The sequence below is a fragment of the Musa acuminata genome, chromosome BXJ3-3 (assembly GCF_036884655.1).
Source record: "Musa acuminata AAA Group cultivar baxijiao chromosome BXJ3-3, Cavendish_Baxijiao_AAA, whole genome shotgun sequence".
Lineage (NCBI taxonomy): Eukaryota > Viridiplantae > Streptophyta > Magnoliopsida > Zingiberales > Musaceae > Musa > Musa acuminata.
In genome coordinates this window covers 2,620,177-2,636,002 of record NC_088351.1, presented here as the reverse complement: position 1 = coordinate 2,636,002, position 15,826 = coordinate 2,620,177, and the positions used below count along the sequence as shown (strand labels likewise).

The 15,826-nt window shown below is 43.7% G+C and overlaps 2 protein-coding genes and 1 long non-coding RNA gene across 6 annotated transcripts; all 3 read left to right on the top strand.

The window, feature by feature from the left end:
• The first annotated feature begins 192 nt into the window (after positions 1-192).
• LOC103977351 (pentatricopeptide repeat-containing protein At5g39710) lies at positions 193-4,881 on the top strand. 4 transcript variants are annotated; one of them, XM_018824154.2, is made up of 3 exons: positions 193-2,601; positions 3,426-3,508; positions 4,121-4,881. In XM_018824154.2, the coding sequence occupies exon 1, from the start codon at positions 218-220 to the stop codon at positions 2,483-2,485; it is 2,268 nt and encodes a 755-aa protein (XP_018679699.2). In that variant the 5' UTR covers positions 193-217; the 3' UTR covers positions 2,486-2,601; positions 3,426-3,508; positions 4,121-4,881. The 4 variants fall into 4 exon arrangements, with proteins under 4 accessions (XP_018679699.2, XP_065000193.1, XP_065000195.1 ...); XM_065144121.1 differs by having other exon boundaries at positions 4,082-4,881; XM_065144123.1 differs by having other exon boundaries at positions 3,426-4,294; positions 4,384-4,881.
• A 2,580-nt stretch (positions 4,882-7,461) lies between these two features.
• On the top strand, positions 7,462-9,888 carry LOC135632780 (uncharacterized). The gene is made up of 2 exons (XM_065141550.1): positions 7,462-9,175; positions 9,298-9,888. The coding sequence occupies exon 1, from the start codon at positions 7,857-7,859 to the stop codon at positions 9,072-9,074; it is 1,218 nt and encodes a 405-aa protein (XP_064997622.1). The 5' UTR covers positions 7,462-7,856; the 3' UTR covers positions 9,075-9,175; positions 9,298-9,888.
• A 1,093-nt stretch (positions 9,889-10,981) lies between these two features.
• LOC135632781 (uncharacterized) lies at positions 10,982-13,801 on the top strand. The gene is made up of 2 exons (XR_010494778.1): positions 10,982-12,353; positions 13,365-13,801. It is a non-coding gene; the product is annotated as an uncharacterized LOC135632781 (long non-coding RNA).
• The last annotated feature ends 2,025 nt before the right edge of the window (positions 13,802-15,826 follow it).

Here is a 15,826-nt window from a genome sequence, read left to right as displayed (position 1 = left end):
GTCTTTCTTCATAGAAAATTGCCAATTCTCTTCAAACATTCGCTTTATCCACTTTTGATATATGAATAAGTCAACGAGTTCCGGTCAAGTCAGCATCGCATGTTGGGTGCTATTTGGGCCGTTTTTGGGCTCTCTATCGACCCAAACCAAAAGTCCCACTTTTGGACCTCCTCTTTATTACTCCCGCTTCTCGGGATGCCTCCTCCGCCTTCGTTCCATGGCAGGGTTGCGTTCCCATGGCCAGCCCTCCACCGGTGCCCTCGACACCGGCGCTGCTTCTAACCACCACCTCCTCGCGGAGAAGGCCCTCACCTTCCTCAGGCACGGGTGCCCCCTCGACTCCCTCGCCGCCGCCTACACGCCGGAGGCCGCCGCCCACGCCCTCCTCCTTGCCCAGCCCCACCGCCCCCTCCTCCTCGCCTTCCTCCGCTGGGCCACGCCTCTCCCCTTTTTTTCCGCCTCCCTCCGCCCCCAGTCCCTCGCCCTCCACCTCCTCTCCCGTCTTCGCCGCCTTCCCGCCGCCCTTTCCCTCGCCCGCCGCCTCGCCTCCCGCTTCCCCCTCCCGGCCCTCTTCGACTCCCTCGCCTCCACCCTTCCCCTCCTCCGCCCCCCTCCTCCGTCCCCCTCCGCCGCCTTCGACCTGCTTATAAGGTCATACTCCTCCCTCTTCCTTATCCCGCAAGCCCTCTCCGCCCTCTCCCTCACCAAAGATGCTGGCTTTTCCCCTGCCCTTCTCTCCTATAACTCCGTCCTCGACGCCATGTTCCGTTCTGGTCGAACCCCTCCTCGAACTGTTGAAAAGTTCCTCGCCGACATGACTAGCTCCGGCGTTTCCCCGAATGTCTACACCTACAACATACTTATTAGAGGCTTCTGTTCATGGGGTGAACTGAATCGTGCGTCATCTCTCTTCTCTGAGATGGCGCTCGCAGGGTGTTCGCCAAATGTTGTCACTTACAACACTCTAATTGATGGTCTCTGCAAGTCGGGGAAGGTTGACGATGCACGCATGCTGCTGATGACGATGAAGGAGAATGGGCTTAAGCCTAATTTGGTTACCTGTAATTCAATCGTCAACGGGCTGTGCCACAAGGGTCAGGTGAAGGAGTCGAGCAAATTTGTCGATGAGATGGTGAGAGAAGGATTGGTCCCTAATGTCATTACGTATAATACACTTGTCAATGGATACTGCAGGGAGGGAGACGTGCATCGAGCTCTCCTACTTCAAGCAGAGATGGCTCACAAGGGGGTGGCCCCTGATGTTGTCACATACACTACATTGGTCAACGCAATGTGTAAAGCTGGGAACTTGAGGAGAGCAATGGAGCTTGTCAGCCAAATGAAAGAACGATCGCTTAGGCTTAATGCGGAAACTTTCACAACTTTGATCGATGGTTTCTGCAAGAAGGGGTTCCTGGATGATGCACTCTTGATCATGAAACAAATGAAGGAGAGTGGAATTAGGCTTTCTGTTGTGACTTATAATGCTTTGATTAATGGGTATTGTCTGTTGGGAAGAATGGATGAAGCATTGAAGATTATTCGAGAAGATATGGAAACAAATGGGTTTATGCCAGATGTAGTTACTTACAATACGATTTTGAGTGGGTACTGTAGGAATGGAGATATTAATCTGGCATTTCAGTTTAATCAAGAGATGCTTGACAAGGGTATCTTGCCTGATGCTATTACTTACTCTTCACTTATTAGGGGTCTTTGTGAAGGAAAAAGACTGGATGATGCATGCAAGCTTTTTCAGAAGATGTTGAGTTTGGGTATACGTCCTGACAACTATACATACACCACACTGATTGATGGCCACTGCAAGGAGGGGGAACTGAAGAAGGCTTTCCTTCTTCATGATGAAATGATAAAGAAAGGGATCCTTCCGGATGTCGTGACTTATAGTGTGCTTATAAATGGCCTCCAAAAAGCAGCTCGGACAAAGGAAGCAAAACGACTCCTGCTTAGGATGTGCCATGACGAGTCTGTTCCTGATAGTGTTACATACAACATACTGATTGATTGTTGTGGCAAAGTAGAGTTTAAGAGTTTGTTGTCGCTTCTAAAGGGTTTCTGTATGAAAGGGTTGATGAATGAAGCTGATGAGGTATTCAACTCTATAGCAGAAAGGAATTGGAAGCCTGATGCTACTGCATATAACATTGTTATTCATGGACACTGTAGAGCAGGAAATGTTCATAGGGCGGTTAGCCTATATGAAGATATGCTACAGGCTGGTTTTCTTCCAAATGCAATTACTGCTATTTCTCTTATTAAGGGTCTTTCCCAGTTCGGAACAAATGAGAAACAGGATCAAATAATTCAACAGCTATTGGGAGGTTCTTTGCCAACATATTCTCAAAAATCAAAGGTTCTTGTTGAAGTGAACCACAAGGATGGGAACATGGACGCTGTGTTGGATGCTTTGACTGACTTGGCAAAGGATGGACTTCTTCCTAATGGTGGTGAACTAAAAGGATGACTCACTAATTTATGATGTTGGAAATTCATCTCATATTGCTAAAGATCATGCCTACAGGCAAAGATCGATGACCATGTTCTTCCATTGGCATAAGAAAATTTAAAGCCAGACTTGAGGTACATATATTTTCTTTAAACTAGATTATGTCAATATCAGTTTTACTATGTAAAGTTGCTAAATTTTATTATCTTTTCCATTATTTTGAGCTTGATAAGGCACTGTTAGTTTTAGATCTTTTTTTTTTTGCTTTTAATTTCTGTTCCATGTTCGTTATGAGGAATGGGCTAGTACTGTAACCATTGACTAGTTTAACCTTTTTTGCTCCTTAAAAACTTTGCCATCTTGCCAAAATGGCAAGTGCTACCATGGTGCAGTTAGCTTACTCAACAGCAATGTTCTGGGTCTGCTACATGGTTCTTTTTCCAGTATTAAAGGCTGTTGAGAACGAATCCTAGCACTCAACTAATTGAGGTGGTTTGGACATGTCAAAAGGAGGCTTATGAATGTAGTATTCAGGTGAGGTGAGCAAATTTAAATGGGTGATGGCAAGAGAGGCACAGGAAGGCATTAGCCTGGGCAGACTGTATCTTATTAAAATTGATATTAATCTCGTGAGTTGTGGATTTTACTCAATTTAACTGCATGATAGTTGGAAGATTCATCTAACATCATCAGTTGCTTATGGCCTTAGCGTACGCAAGCATTTTGAGGCTTGGTTGCTATTTGTTTCTCTTTGAATTTAAGGAGAATATCCTAGGTTGTGCATAACCATTTTGACTCATGCGAGAGTTAATAGTTTTTAACTTTAATAAGGGTCTGGAAAAGGGTGTAAGGTAAATGTATTCTTCTAAGTTCTAAGTTCTAACTACCATGATGGTTGTCTCCTTCTGATTCTGGTTATCTAGTATTCTTAATGGGATCTTAATGCACTTTTTACCAGAGCCGGATCAATGTGTATGCATGGTTTTAGGGGGCAACATCTATGTAACATCGGAGAGCCGTACAAAAGCGAGTTAAATCAAGGTGAGTTTTTTTTTTAATTTCTATGACTGCTACTACCATTTTATTTATGATGCAATTGATTCAATGTAAGTCTCACCTCTGGCAGAGTGATATAGTTTAATATCAGTCAGTACTCATACCCATCACCAGGTAGTTTTAATTTAGTTAACAGATCATAAATAGTTACTGATTGTATCACACACTTAAAATTCTGGAAGTAACAAGGCAGGAACAACCTTGAAGCATCTCTATCAGGATTGCTTCTGGGATTGTCAACATAAAAGGGAGTTCAGAGGTTGCTGCCAATGCAATGTACAAGGAGGATTACTGTACATAAGTCATACATTTATATATGAAGAAAAATTAGTTCCATTGCTCCAACTCTGATCGCTTAGATTGCAGAGGAACAAACTTGCTAGTATATACCAAAGCTTGTTCTATGAGATTACCAATATCTATTCTAAAAATTTTAGACAGGTGCAATGGTCCTAAGTATGTGGTAATGGAGCTGATTACAATGGTTCGATGTTGTTTTGGAAACTGACCTCATTTATGCAAGTTCTCTAATTTTTTCTGTCCTCGTACATTAATAAGAAAAACTGGAAAATTTTTGACCTGGACACTCTCCCAAAGGAGTTGGTTCCGGTTTTGATCAAGTATTAGAGGAGCGGTCAACGACAGGAAGCGATCAAACGTGAACTGTTCAACGGGTCACCGGGGAAGACAAAAGGGAGCAGCAACTCAACAGGATCCAATGGCTGATCCGTTGTCTTCAGAAAACTACAGTTGACAACTCAACAGGATGCGGCAACTACAGTTGACTTCAGAAAACTTCTCCATTGTTTCACTCTATTTTCACTTCAATGCTGGATGGATTCTGAGATTTTTGCTCCCAGTATCTATGAGCCACTATTGGGACGAGGAGGAGGACAGTTTTCCATGAAAGAACATGAACAATATGTGGGAGTCATTATTGGCGTCTCTCTAGCAGCATCTGCCACTTAACATGAGCGATCGTTCCGTGATGGAATAGGGAAGTTCTCCGCGAAGATCCAGGACTTGGAAGGTTGGATCAGTCTTTGCCTATTATCTCTCTTTTGTGGTAGGAGTTTAGTGTACCGAGTTTAACACTGCTGAGCACATCAAGCTATGGGACAAAGTTTGGTGGGGATGGAGGTGCATTTTACAAGCTTCTTTACTGATGTAATGTAAGCTCTTCTGATATCTTATGTTCTTATCTCTTCTGTCCTGAAAACAAAAAGCAATGTCGTGCATGAAGAGGAGTACTAAACCCTAGAGAGTAACAGTCAAGCTTCTACAGCGTCTAGATTTGAGACCCAGTACACTGGGATGTGGATTTATTTTAGTGGCAAACCAGGTGCAGATTCTGAACACAGCTTTTATCTGCATGCTTCCATTTCTTTTGAGATGTACTTGATGCACCTTCAAAGAGAGAAGGCATCAGATCTGCTCAAGCTAAAAATAATACAGTGTTCAGCATCCACAGCATATTGAAATCATCCTACTTGAGCTGAGAGCAGTTGCAGAAATTTCACTTCACTTTTTAGAAAACAAGTTCTGCAGCTTTTTGCCTCAAGAAAATAACACTAATCTTTTGCTAAAGATCAATCTACTGCTTGAGGTGAATGATATCTGTAACTCTGAACTCCAGTCTTTCACAGAACTTGAGAAAAGAGCACACTAGAAATTTTTTTGGATTAAAAAATTCACCTATGGCATCAAAATTCATTCTTGTTAATGAAATGGGCATTTGATAAGGGATCATTTGGTCATTGGTGCAGTGGGTATATCCGACAAACTTATAAGCCTTTGGTTTCTAGAGCTAAAGGCTTATAAGCGAGGTGCACATTGAGCGGGTTTGCTCGAGTCCTGCCTCTAATATTAATATGATAAGAGACTATTTGGTTAACTGAGGAATTATTCATTTTAAATCATGATTGATCAACTGAGATATTATTTATTTTAAATAATGATTGACCTAATAAGTTTTTGATTTTCATACTCCTTAATTAACGTGGGACTAAATGATTTTATTAAAACTCATAAAACGTATTTATATAATTTTATTTTTTTCGAAAATAATCTTACGGACCTATGAGTCTTTGATTCTCATACTCTTCGATCAATGTAAGATTAAATGACATTAAAATCATGTTTAAATTTAGATTTTATTTATCTTCAAAAGCAAGCAAAAAAATTATAGCTTTAGATCATTAACTACACCTCAATCAAAGAGAATAAAAAGTGTAGAAATAAATAAAACTCATTGATGTTGATGAGTCAGTGGATAGGAGACAGGTCAATAAAAATACTTTCTTGGTCAAATTAATTGTACAAATGATCTTGATGGAATCATTTAATATTTTTGCACATGATGTGGCGATTCAATCCTTGGAGAGACTTGAAATCCTCTCACACTTATTATTGTATAACACACATATCAACGAAGCCCTACTACTAAGTGGTCAATGGATCTCACATCAATGAGCTATTCCAACGTTGAAGACGAACTCGTTCACTGCACCCCTTGGAGAAGCTTCAACGCCTGCTTCAGTGCGACTTGTCCAACCTCTCCTATGTTAGTCCTTGCAAGGCAGTACGATTGCTCTACGACTACAGCAATGTGGCCACCTGTTGCTTGCGTTCTGACCCCCTAAACTCTCCCGCTAAAGGAGACTACCATTCACAATAGAGACTCGACTCCCAATGAATGACAAGCTGAGTAGGTGAGCCAAAAACTAAAGCTTCCTACCCAAGGAAGGATGGAAGGAAGGAATTAGTCAAACAAAGACGTGAAAGTGGTGATGTTGAGCAACAAAGAATGCAGATTAGGACCATCACTGTTGGGTTTGGATTAGGTTAAAAGGCTTGGTGGTTGAATTAAGACGTGCAAATCATTCCACCAAACAATCCTGATCTATGCCTTGGCAATTATCTCCCCTTGTTCACATTGATCATGCCAGTCTATCACCACATTCTTCAGGTGGATGACCTGAAGAACAAGATGGGGACATGTCAACCCTATTCATCTCCAGCACCAGAGCAGGAACTGCGTCCGAGGACAATTATTTGCACGCAGATCCAATGTAAAACGATTTTTCCTCATACACCACAAGATCACTGCCCTAACCTAATCTCGACCTAACCTTATCGTCTTGTGGCACGAACCCATCGATTGTCATGTCGATTAGGCCAATGAGATGTGATTAGCAGTCCTTATTTAATGGTGTATCAGTTGCTACTTAGGTTGGTAAGTAGTATTCCGTCAGAATTATGGTGATGAAAAGCAGTTTACATGTATCATATTTATTGTTGTTCCTTTCTTCAGCAAGCAAATGCTTGCTAGTGAGGAAAACACATTCCCTTTCGATCGAGAAATTTCTTGATGTGCAATGCATGCAATGCGGTTTTATATACTACCAAAAAATAACATTAAAATTCTCGTTGACTACATTCTTGAATGTAAATTTTATTTTGGTCAAATTAGATCTGTAATATAATTAAATACGATGGAAATTTATTATTATTATTATTTGATGCCAAGCTTGCAAGTCTTTGGTCGCCCGGTCCTCGTACTAGCACTGTGCACTACGAGACGTGGATTTGATTTATGGAGTGCAGATTTGCTGTCCGCGCTCAGCCAGCCATGGAGTTCTTGGGTCGAGCAATCGTTGGTGGGTCCCACAGATTGTTTGGATCCCGGGCTGGAAAAAAGTTGCAGAGCGTGCTTTGGCTCTGACAGAGAATCCGCAACTGTGGTCAGGGCGTCGTATCCGACCGCACTTTGATCGACCAATGACATGCTTACGTGCACAAGAAACATTTTCTCAAAGATTTTTTATTCTTTTTTTTAGATTTCTTTCATTTTCCACGACTTTTAGTGGAAACGTGGACTTAAGCTATTTCTTTTATTCCATAATAAATAAAACAAGCAAGAAAAAATTAGAAGGAAGCTACGAAGAACCTCTCCTTACCTTTCCCCTTCCTATTCCTCTATCTCTTTCTCTTGCTCCACCACTACTACGATCTCTCCTCCTTTCCTCCCGCAGAGCCCATGGCTGATCGGTCCTCCACCTTTCGAGTCTGAAAGCCACCACAGATTATTTGCTCGCTCGCTCGCTCTCTCTCTCTCTCTCTCTTCTGGAATGCTGTGTCCTAAGTTCTATTGATCCTTTCGAAAAGAGAGGCTACTTTTTCTATGCTGTTGGCGGTGCTTCTGCACTTTTGCTTCCCGTGCTACTATATCAGAAGAATGAGCAGTTTCAGCTCCGTCTTTGCTGTTCCCTCTGCAGTTTAGCCAAGAAGACTCCTCTGCAGTTTCCTCCTCTCGTTATCCTGGACACCTGCTATGGACTCAGGAAACAGCAGCAGCCTCCAGTCCTCCAGCGGCGGAGACGACGACTTCGACTGCCGCGTCGACTCCCTCTCCGCCTTCTTCCACTCCTCCCCAGCAGCCGCCGCCGCCCTCCCGCCTTCCCGGTCACCACCACCACTCTCCTCCTCCTACGACGGCCACCACTTCTTCGACGACTCATCTCTCCCCTACCTGGACTCCTCAGCCCCGCTCCTTCCCATCGGCTCCTCCACCACCGCCCCTTGGCCACGCCACCTCATCCCCAGCTCCTCCAATTGCATCACCGCCGCCACCGCCGCAGCAGCCTCACTCGGGACCCATCCCGTGGCTACTAGCCTGTTGTCGTCGTCGTCGATGCAACCACAACTCGAGCAGCCCATCGGCGCCGCTGCAGCGGCGGCGGCGCCAAGGAGCTCGAAGAAGCGCTCCAGGGCCTCACGACGGGCCCCTACCACCGTGCTCACCACCGACACCTCCAACTTCCGCGCCATGGTCCAAGAATTCACCGGCATACCCTCCCCTCCCTTCTCCGTCGCCTCTACGTCCCCTTTCGCGCGATCTCGCTTCGACCTCTACTACCCCGCTGACGCGCCTCCTCCCCACTTCCTCCTCCGTCCCTTACCCAAGAAACTCCAAGCTCCTCCCTCCTTTACTGCTAATCCCATCTCTTCTCTTCCACCTCCTCGTCCTTTGAGCACCACCAACACTGCTGCTGCTAGTGCCAACACCAAAATTCCTACTGATGACTCTAACTACCGGTCACCTTCTCATGATCTTGGTCTTGCCGGAGGCCAATGGCAACCTCTTGTAAGCCACCAAAGCCCCATCCTCAACTTCCAAAGCCTCCTCCAACCCTCACAACTCCAAGCAAAGTACACTCTTCCCGCCATAGCGGCAAGCTACAACGCAAAGCTGCACATCACACCCTCAGACGCGTACAAAGCACATGAGCTCGGCGGTCTTCCGCCAGGGCTTATCGGGTCCGAAGCATTGCATTCGAGCTGGACGGACGGCGGCGCTGATCTAGCGCACTTGAGGCCAGCCGCCATCGATGACTACTTGGACTCACAACTACGAGTCGGCAGCGGTTGGAAGCCGAACTACTCGGCTTCGGGGCCCCCCTCGGAGTTTACCGGGGACAAGGTATCGGGGAGCGTCGTGGCAACGAGAGGCGAGGGCATGGTGGAGTCATGGATTCATTATTCTGATTAGGAGATAGAGAAGAGCGTTGTAGTTAGGTCGAGAAGGAGGACGAAGAAGAGCTCTCGCTGCTTTTTCTTCTAATGCATGTGACATATGTAGCACCAGTACTGGTGAGTATACATGATTCTCCCTTCTTTGTCTTCTCTGTTTGGTGTGTAGATAGGGTTTCTCCAGGCCGTTCTTTTCATCACAGTGTTTGGAACAGTTTTTATAGGCCTTTCTCTGTCCTTAGATCACAGTGTATCCAAATTCCCGGGTTTCCATTGTGGTTGTGCATGCTCACTTCAGATATAACCAACAAACAGTTGTCGAAGCACGATGAGAGAGATTTTCCTGGGGGAGAAGACATGAAGATTAAAGACAAGAGAAGTGGTGCAATTGACAGGACGAGTAGTAGCAGCGAGACAAGAAAAGGAAGGATGCTTTTTCGTGTGTTTCAGTATGTGATGTTAACACTGTGCTTCGAAAAATTCTGCTATGTTCTTGGGTTTCAGGACATTTTGGCATGACATATACACGGAATTTGGATCATGGGGTGGAGGAAACATCGGTGGCAAGATTTTGGTACGCCGTCGTCCGGCAAAAAATCTTTAGAATTTAGATCAGGAACACCGCAAACGCAAGGAAAGTTGTGCTCAGGATTCACTCGACCCAATAGGCACGACAGCAGTGGCAACACCGATCTCTTGAAGACAACTAGCAGCATAAACAAAAGAGCAATGGCAGCAGGGTGGTACAATTCCATTAGAAATCTCAAAAGCATCAGGACATGGTTTTAAAAGCCATGGGTTAGCTAATTATTCAGTCAGATCTTCATTTTTTAGATGTTTGTTCTTCTTATTTTGCTCGGTTTCAGTCTCTATTCATGTCCTCCTGTCAGACAGCACCCTCCCATCTGAGCTGACAGGAACCATCTCTCTCTCTCTCTCTCTCTCTCTCTCTCTCTCTCTCTATGGGGGTGGGTGGGTGTGTGTGTGTGTTTTGAGTGAGTGAGAGAGGGATGAGTTCTACTTTTTAGAATGATATGATGGATGACCGGCCATGGTTTTCGTTGGGAGATTGGATTCGCAGGTGAAGGTGCACATGATTAGGTGTATGAGATTATGGGATGTTTGGGAGTGGCCTTTCAGACGTCGCCTGTCATTTACATTTGATGTCATCCTCGTCTCTCTATCTCGTCAGGTGTGTGCCTGAAGATGATGGGCTCCCAACTCTCCATCCAGTCTTGAACACTGCTACTTAGTTTGATTGAATCACCCTGGAAAAACCTACTGGATGATATGGTCTCTTATCGACCATATGTAGTGAGAGAGACCATCCATAGTCCCCACAGATAGGCCAGTGAGAGACAACATCACCAAGAAAATTTGCTGGATGACTAGATCTAAATTTATATGATACAGCATTCCACCCTCTCTTTCCTTCTCCCCTTCTCACTGTAGAAGAAAACCTGAATTAATTTGAGCAGACAGGAAGATGAAAAGCTTTTCAGTCTCAGAAAAGAGGGTAAAGGCAGCCAATCCTCCATTGGTACAATACATTCGTCTGCCACCATTTGGACTATATGACACCGAAGCATTTGGATAGAACAGAGATGCATTCACAGTATCATATCACTGCAACCTTCCTTCTCAGCACCTTATCACTAACATAAGATAGAAAGCCAGAAAGGATTTGGGTTGATTCCTGAGCCTGTATTAGTTGTGTATGGATGAAATGAGCAGTTAACTAACCATGAATGCATGTTAGCATGTGTGTTGTGTCCTGCATGCTGTAGTGGAAAGTTTAATGGGATCACTAAGAAAATTTGGCTGGCGGATTGGAACTTCTCGAATTGCTAAGCTCTGTGGCTTCCCAGTGTGTCACGCACCAGAATGAGGTGAAGTTCGCTGCAAACAGAGCAGCTCACCAACTAAAGTCAAGTGGGCATGATGACTGCAACCAGACCTGAAAAGCTACATGGATGGTTGTCTCTCCTCTTGTCCCATTTTTGTGTCCTCACTACCACCAAATCATATGACTGGTATCACCAAAGAATCCTATCATGAGCTAGGCCTTGGCATATTTAACTGTCTTCACCTCATCACCTTCAAGTGAAACACCCATAAAAGAAAAGAGATGAAGTAACCAAAGCTTGTGATTTTTTGGAGGCCAAGAATGGTTGATCAGGTTATGGTGTTGAAGAACTACAATCAAACGTAAGCTATGATGAAAGCTAGCTTGAAGCCAACAGGAATGAGGTAGTGAAGGTTCAACCTCATCGCCCAAGAATAAAGAAAAAAGCCCTCCATTGACTGGTATAAATACACGTTTGTGAGGAGGAGCAAAGAGACAGGGAGAAAATTCTGTGAAGCTAAAGATAGGAGCCCTCCTTTTTTGTTTCATCTAGTGGTCTGTAGCTTTCCGACACTCTGGACCACAACATAAGTTTGGATCAATACTTTCTCTCAAGGCTTGGCATTGCTGGGACTACAACAAGAAATGAAAGAAAAAGCTTCAGCAGGGGCATGGCTAAGTGTTAGAAACACTGGCTCTCAATTCAATGTGTGTCCTAAAAAGCATTAGTTCATGACCCATACACACTATGGCCGGTCTTATGAGTGCATCAAAGGTTAAGGATATTTCATAGTAGAGTATGAAATCTGAAAGAGTATTGTGGTGGAATGTATTTAATCATCTTCAACCAGGTTGATGATGCATTTTGATGTCAACAGGTAAACTATACTAAACTATTCTCATCAGTTTGAGCATGCTAGGTGGTTAGCTACCTCATCCTTGTCTATATCACATCTAAGCAACAATATCAAATTCAAAGAAGAATTATTTAATGTGGACTGTAGGAGTTCTGTTGTTCAATCCTGAAAAAGACTCTTGTTGGAAAGAATACCAATACAAATTGTTCTCTCCCATTTGATCTTTTGGAAGGTCCACTGTCTACTGCCCATATTTAATGTAAAGAAACTTGGAGCTGGAATGTGACACAGAAAGGTATGGCTAGTTCTAAGAACCTACCAGGGAAGGTATGAACTCTGCAGGTTGGTTTGTCTGTGTGGTGGGGAAGATAAATAAATCATGCTTTTGGTCTTTTATTTCTCTAGCTTTCTGATAGATTAACTGATAGTGACTTCATTCTGGGGTTGGAAATTCTGAAATCTACCTGTGGGATGTTTCATTCTTCATTGAGATGTGGATGATGCAGATATGAGCAGCAAATCACATGATGCAGGGAGAAACAGAGTGTGTCATGCAGGCTTGTTTTGAGTGCAAAAAGGCTGGACAAACATCAAGGTGTGTCAACAAGTTTTTATGCCACTGTTCTTGTGTTGGTTTTGCATGTGCTCTACTAAAAAACCTTACATAAGAAATTTAATGATTTCATCTACATCATAATAATAAGCATATCAGCTGCATCCTTAAGCATGTATCATCCTCAGTATTTGGAAAGATGGTTTTCAAGTGTCTAATCTATAGCAGCTGCCTCTGTTACATATCAAGCATGACAATTTTCTGGTTCAGTAGGTCAGAACTGCATGATACATCAAATAAAGATCAGAAATATTTCCACAGAGATTAAGCATATGGCCTGCAATATTTCCTTCCCTGTCTCCATATCAGCACAACAGTAAAATGACAGCATTTGGTCCCCTTTGTTGTGTGGAAAGTGAGTGCTAGACCATAGAGAGTATTGATCTTTCTTTTGACCGGGTTTGTCTTAGGGACAGTTACCACAACCAGTTGCCACCCTCAAGACAGGCAGAACTCTCAATCCTTCACATGGACATGTTGGGCAAATTCTCCCACCATGACCAGGCAATTGAGGGATCAGAACTTTGTGGCTGGAATGCATCACTTTGAGGGCCTCGGCAAGAAAACTAGGGTTTAAGAAAGGTGTCTCTGACCATAATTGATGGACATGGCCAGCAGAAGAATGTTCACCATCTAGGCAACAACAATTCAGCAAGCCACCAATCCATGTTCACTGAATTTGGAATTGCCTCTAACTCTAACCTACATTGTCAACCTAAAGTCAACACTAGTTTGTCATCAAGTGTCAAAACTTCCACCTTTGGAAGCCAGAGACATAGCAAAGTAATCTTTTGGATCAGCTACACTGATTTTTTGTTGCCTTTTCTTTCTTTTTTTGTCTCCATTGAAGCAATAAATACTGATCATTGTCAATTCTCTTTTCTAACGCAGCAGAAACTGAATGCTGTTCTAGTTCTATATTTTGTTGTGTAGTAATACTTACAGAATCATCCAAGCAAGAAAACTCATAAATGACTTTCAATGATTTGCAAGGTTGTTCTTTTATGATGGCAAGTAAATCTATGAAAAGAGATGATCATAGTTCACCACCCACTTCTTCTCTTCTTCACCAGAACTCTGAGCAGGATCTATTATTGCCATCGTTTGGATTTGACGGTGTGATCTACAACTAGATCTACATCTCGGCAGCCATGGAAAGCCAGATGCCCTTTCCGCAAGAAGGTAGCACCAACCAAATGCAACACACTGCTGTGGCTGAGGCTGAGGGGTTCCCCTGTCTCACCTCATGATGCCGGTTCCCGAGCTCCACCTGCAGCCTCCTAATGATGTTATCTCCCACGAACACCATGTTGTCATATTGCTGCCATCAATGGGATTGCCAGTCGAAGGGCCCCATCGGTCTATCCACCAACGATACAATCCGTGCACCTATAATAGCAGAGCAACCTGGTCTTCTGGCCTTTCTAAGATGCATCATTTCTGCCGATGATGAGCAACCCAAAGTTGGGGCAAAGAGGAGGGCTCACCCTCTTATCGCCTCAGACATTGTCTGCGGAACCGACGGCTGGGTGAATCCAATCTTGCAAAAGGTTGGATTGGTTGTCTCACCGATCGCATTCAGTCGAATCTGATATGATATATTTTGACGGCCTGGACACGTCACCACTAATACCGCACGTCAAATCGGAGCCCTACGCCACCCGTCTCGTCCCGGAAGCTTGTACCAAGAAGATATGTCACACATCCCGTCCCGAGAGCTCGGAGCGATGTCATCTGACGCTGCTCTGTGTGTCCCGGAACGGTAGATGGTCAGAAGAGTCGTCCCATCTTTCGGGGGTCAGCAGCAGACGTCGAATCGACGCACCATCAACTCTCGCGTCATAGTATAAAACCCCTGGCTGGCCTCCGGTCAGGAGGAGGGCAAGAAAAAAGAAGGAAAAAAAAGTAATCCCTCTCGTTACTAACTTGCTCATCGGAGAGGTCACGGTCGGGTACCACTCGGCGGAGGTCATTTTTGCAGCAGAGCAACCACTCATTGACGGTGAGGGACTCGGCACGGAAGCACGATCCGCCCGGCACCAAAGAGTCGCCAATCAACCCCGATTCCGACCAACCAGCACTCCTTCCCGAGAGCTCGGGTATCTCATCATCTGAATCACTCTACAGAAAGCTCTCGATATCGACCCATGAACTAAGCTATGTTGACTCATCGACCACGATATATCTGTTGTCTAACAGAATCCATTACGGGTCAAGTTAATTACTTCCGATCGGGTCGAACCGATCGCCGACCCAGATAGGCTCGTCGATGGACCAAACCCCACGTAATCCGCTTCCAAATCGTTAAACGGATCCGTGTTCTGTTAGTTGATCCGATCTTAACCAAGGGGATGACGTCGTCCGTGCGTCACGCTTGCTCGAGGGGACCGGCGAACCACCAAATGGGGTCCGCACTGTCATCCATCGGCAGCTTCATGACAGGTGGGGCCCAGGCCGGGAATTGCGGCAAAAGCTACACGTGTCCTTATGACGAACCCCATGATGACACCAGAAGATGATGATATCAAACGGTGGTGGCTTATCGTTGGTACCTTCAAATCACTTGTCAGCGGCCATCTTCTCCATCCAACAAAGGCAGTGCCCGGCATGACACGAAGGAACGGATGACTTGTGATGGCGTTCACACTAATAATCACACGGACGAGATTTATGGTGACATGATTTATGAAGAATATATATATATATATATATATGTTGAAGATTTATGTGAAAGCTTCGTTCACGGAAACCCTGGCTTGAGAGTGACCTTTCATCCGCTCCACTTTGCAAGTGTCATCATAGGAAATGACAAATGACGACATGACAACGCTGGTTTGAGGGCGACATGATTTATGATGATTCTGATGTACAGAAGGCAATTTGTACATCTGAACAACATCTAAAGTTTTAGCTCCATTGTCCGGTCTTTTTTGACAAGGACAAGTTGCACCTGAAAAAATTAAAGAATAATAATTTTATTAGTTATAATAATATATATTTATATAGATTTTAACAAAAAAAAAATCTTCAATCAAACTTAAATTATTAAGTAGGTAAGGAACATAAAATTATCATTCTTATTTATTTTTATCATAATCATCTATCTTGCTGTCGTAAAATTAAGTTTTCTTTAATGATGTCAATCGAAATACTCTATAAGCACAAGATTTTGTGAAGGAGTCTATTAATTGATCAAAAATATGGATATAAGAAATACATAGTTGAAGTTTAATAATTTTATCTCTAAAAAATAAAAATTGATAATAATATATTTCATACGTAGGTATTTACTCATAAAATTGACTCGTGGGTATGTGACATTGACATTATCACAACATATTATAGGAGTGGATTAGGAAGTGATATTAAGTTCATATAGTAGATTAATGATTCAGTTGAGTTTTACAATGGTGCGATAGTTTGATATTCAACTTAGTGGTGGATCTTTCGATTAT

Bases quoted from the DNA above. Each gene is read 5' to 3' on its own strand.
- LOC103977351 (XM_018824154.2), top strand. From the start codon at position 218: ATGGCAGGGTTGCGTTCCCATGGCCAGCCCTCCACCGGTGCCCTCGAC.
- LOC135632780 (XM_065141550.1), top strand. From the start codon at position 7,857: ATGGACTCAGGAAACAGCAGCAGCCTCCAGTCCTCCAGCGGCGGAGAC.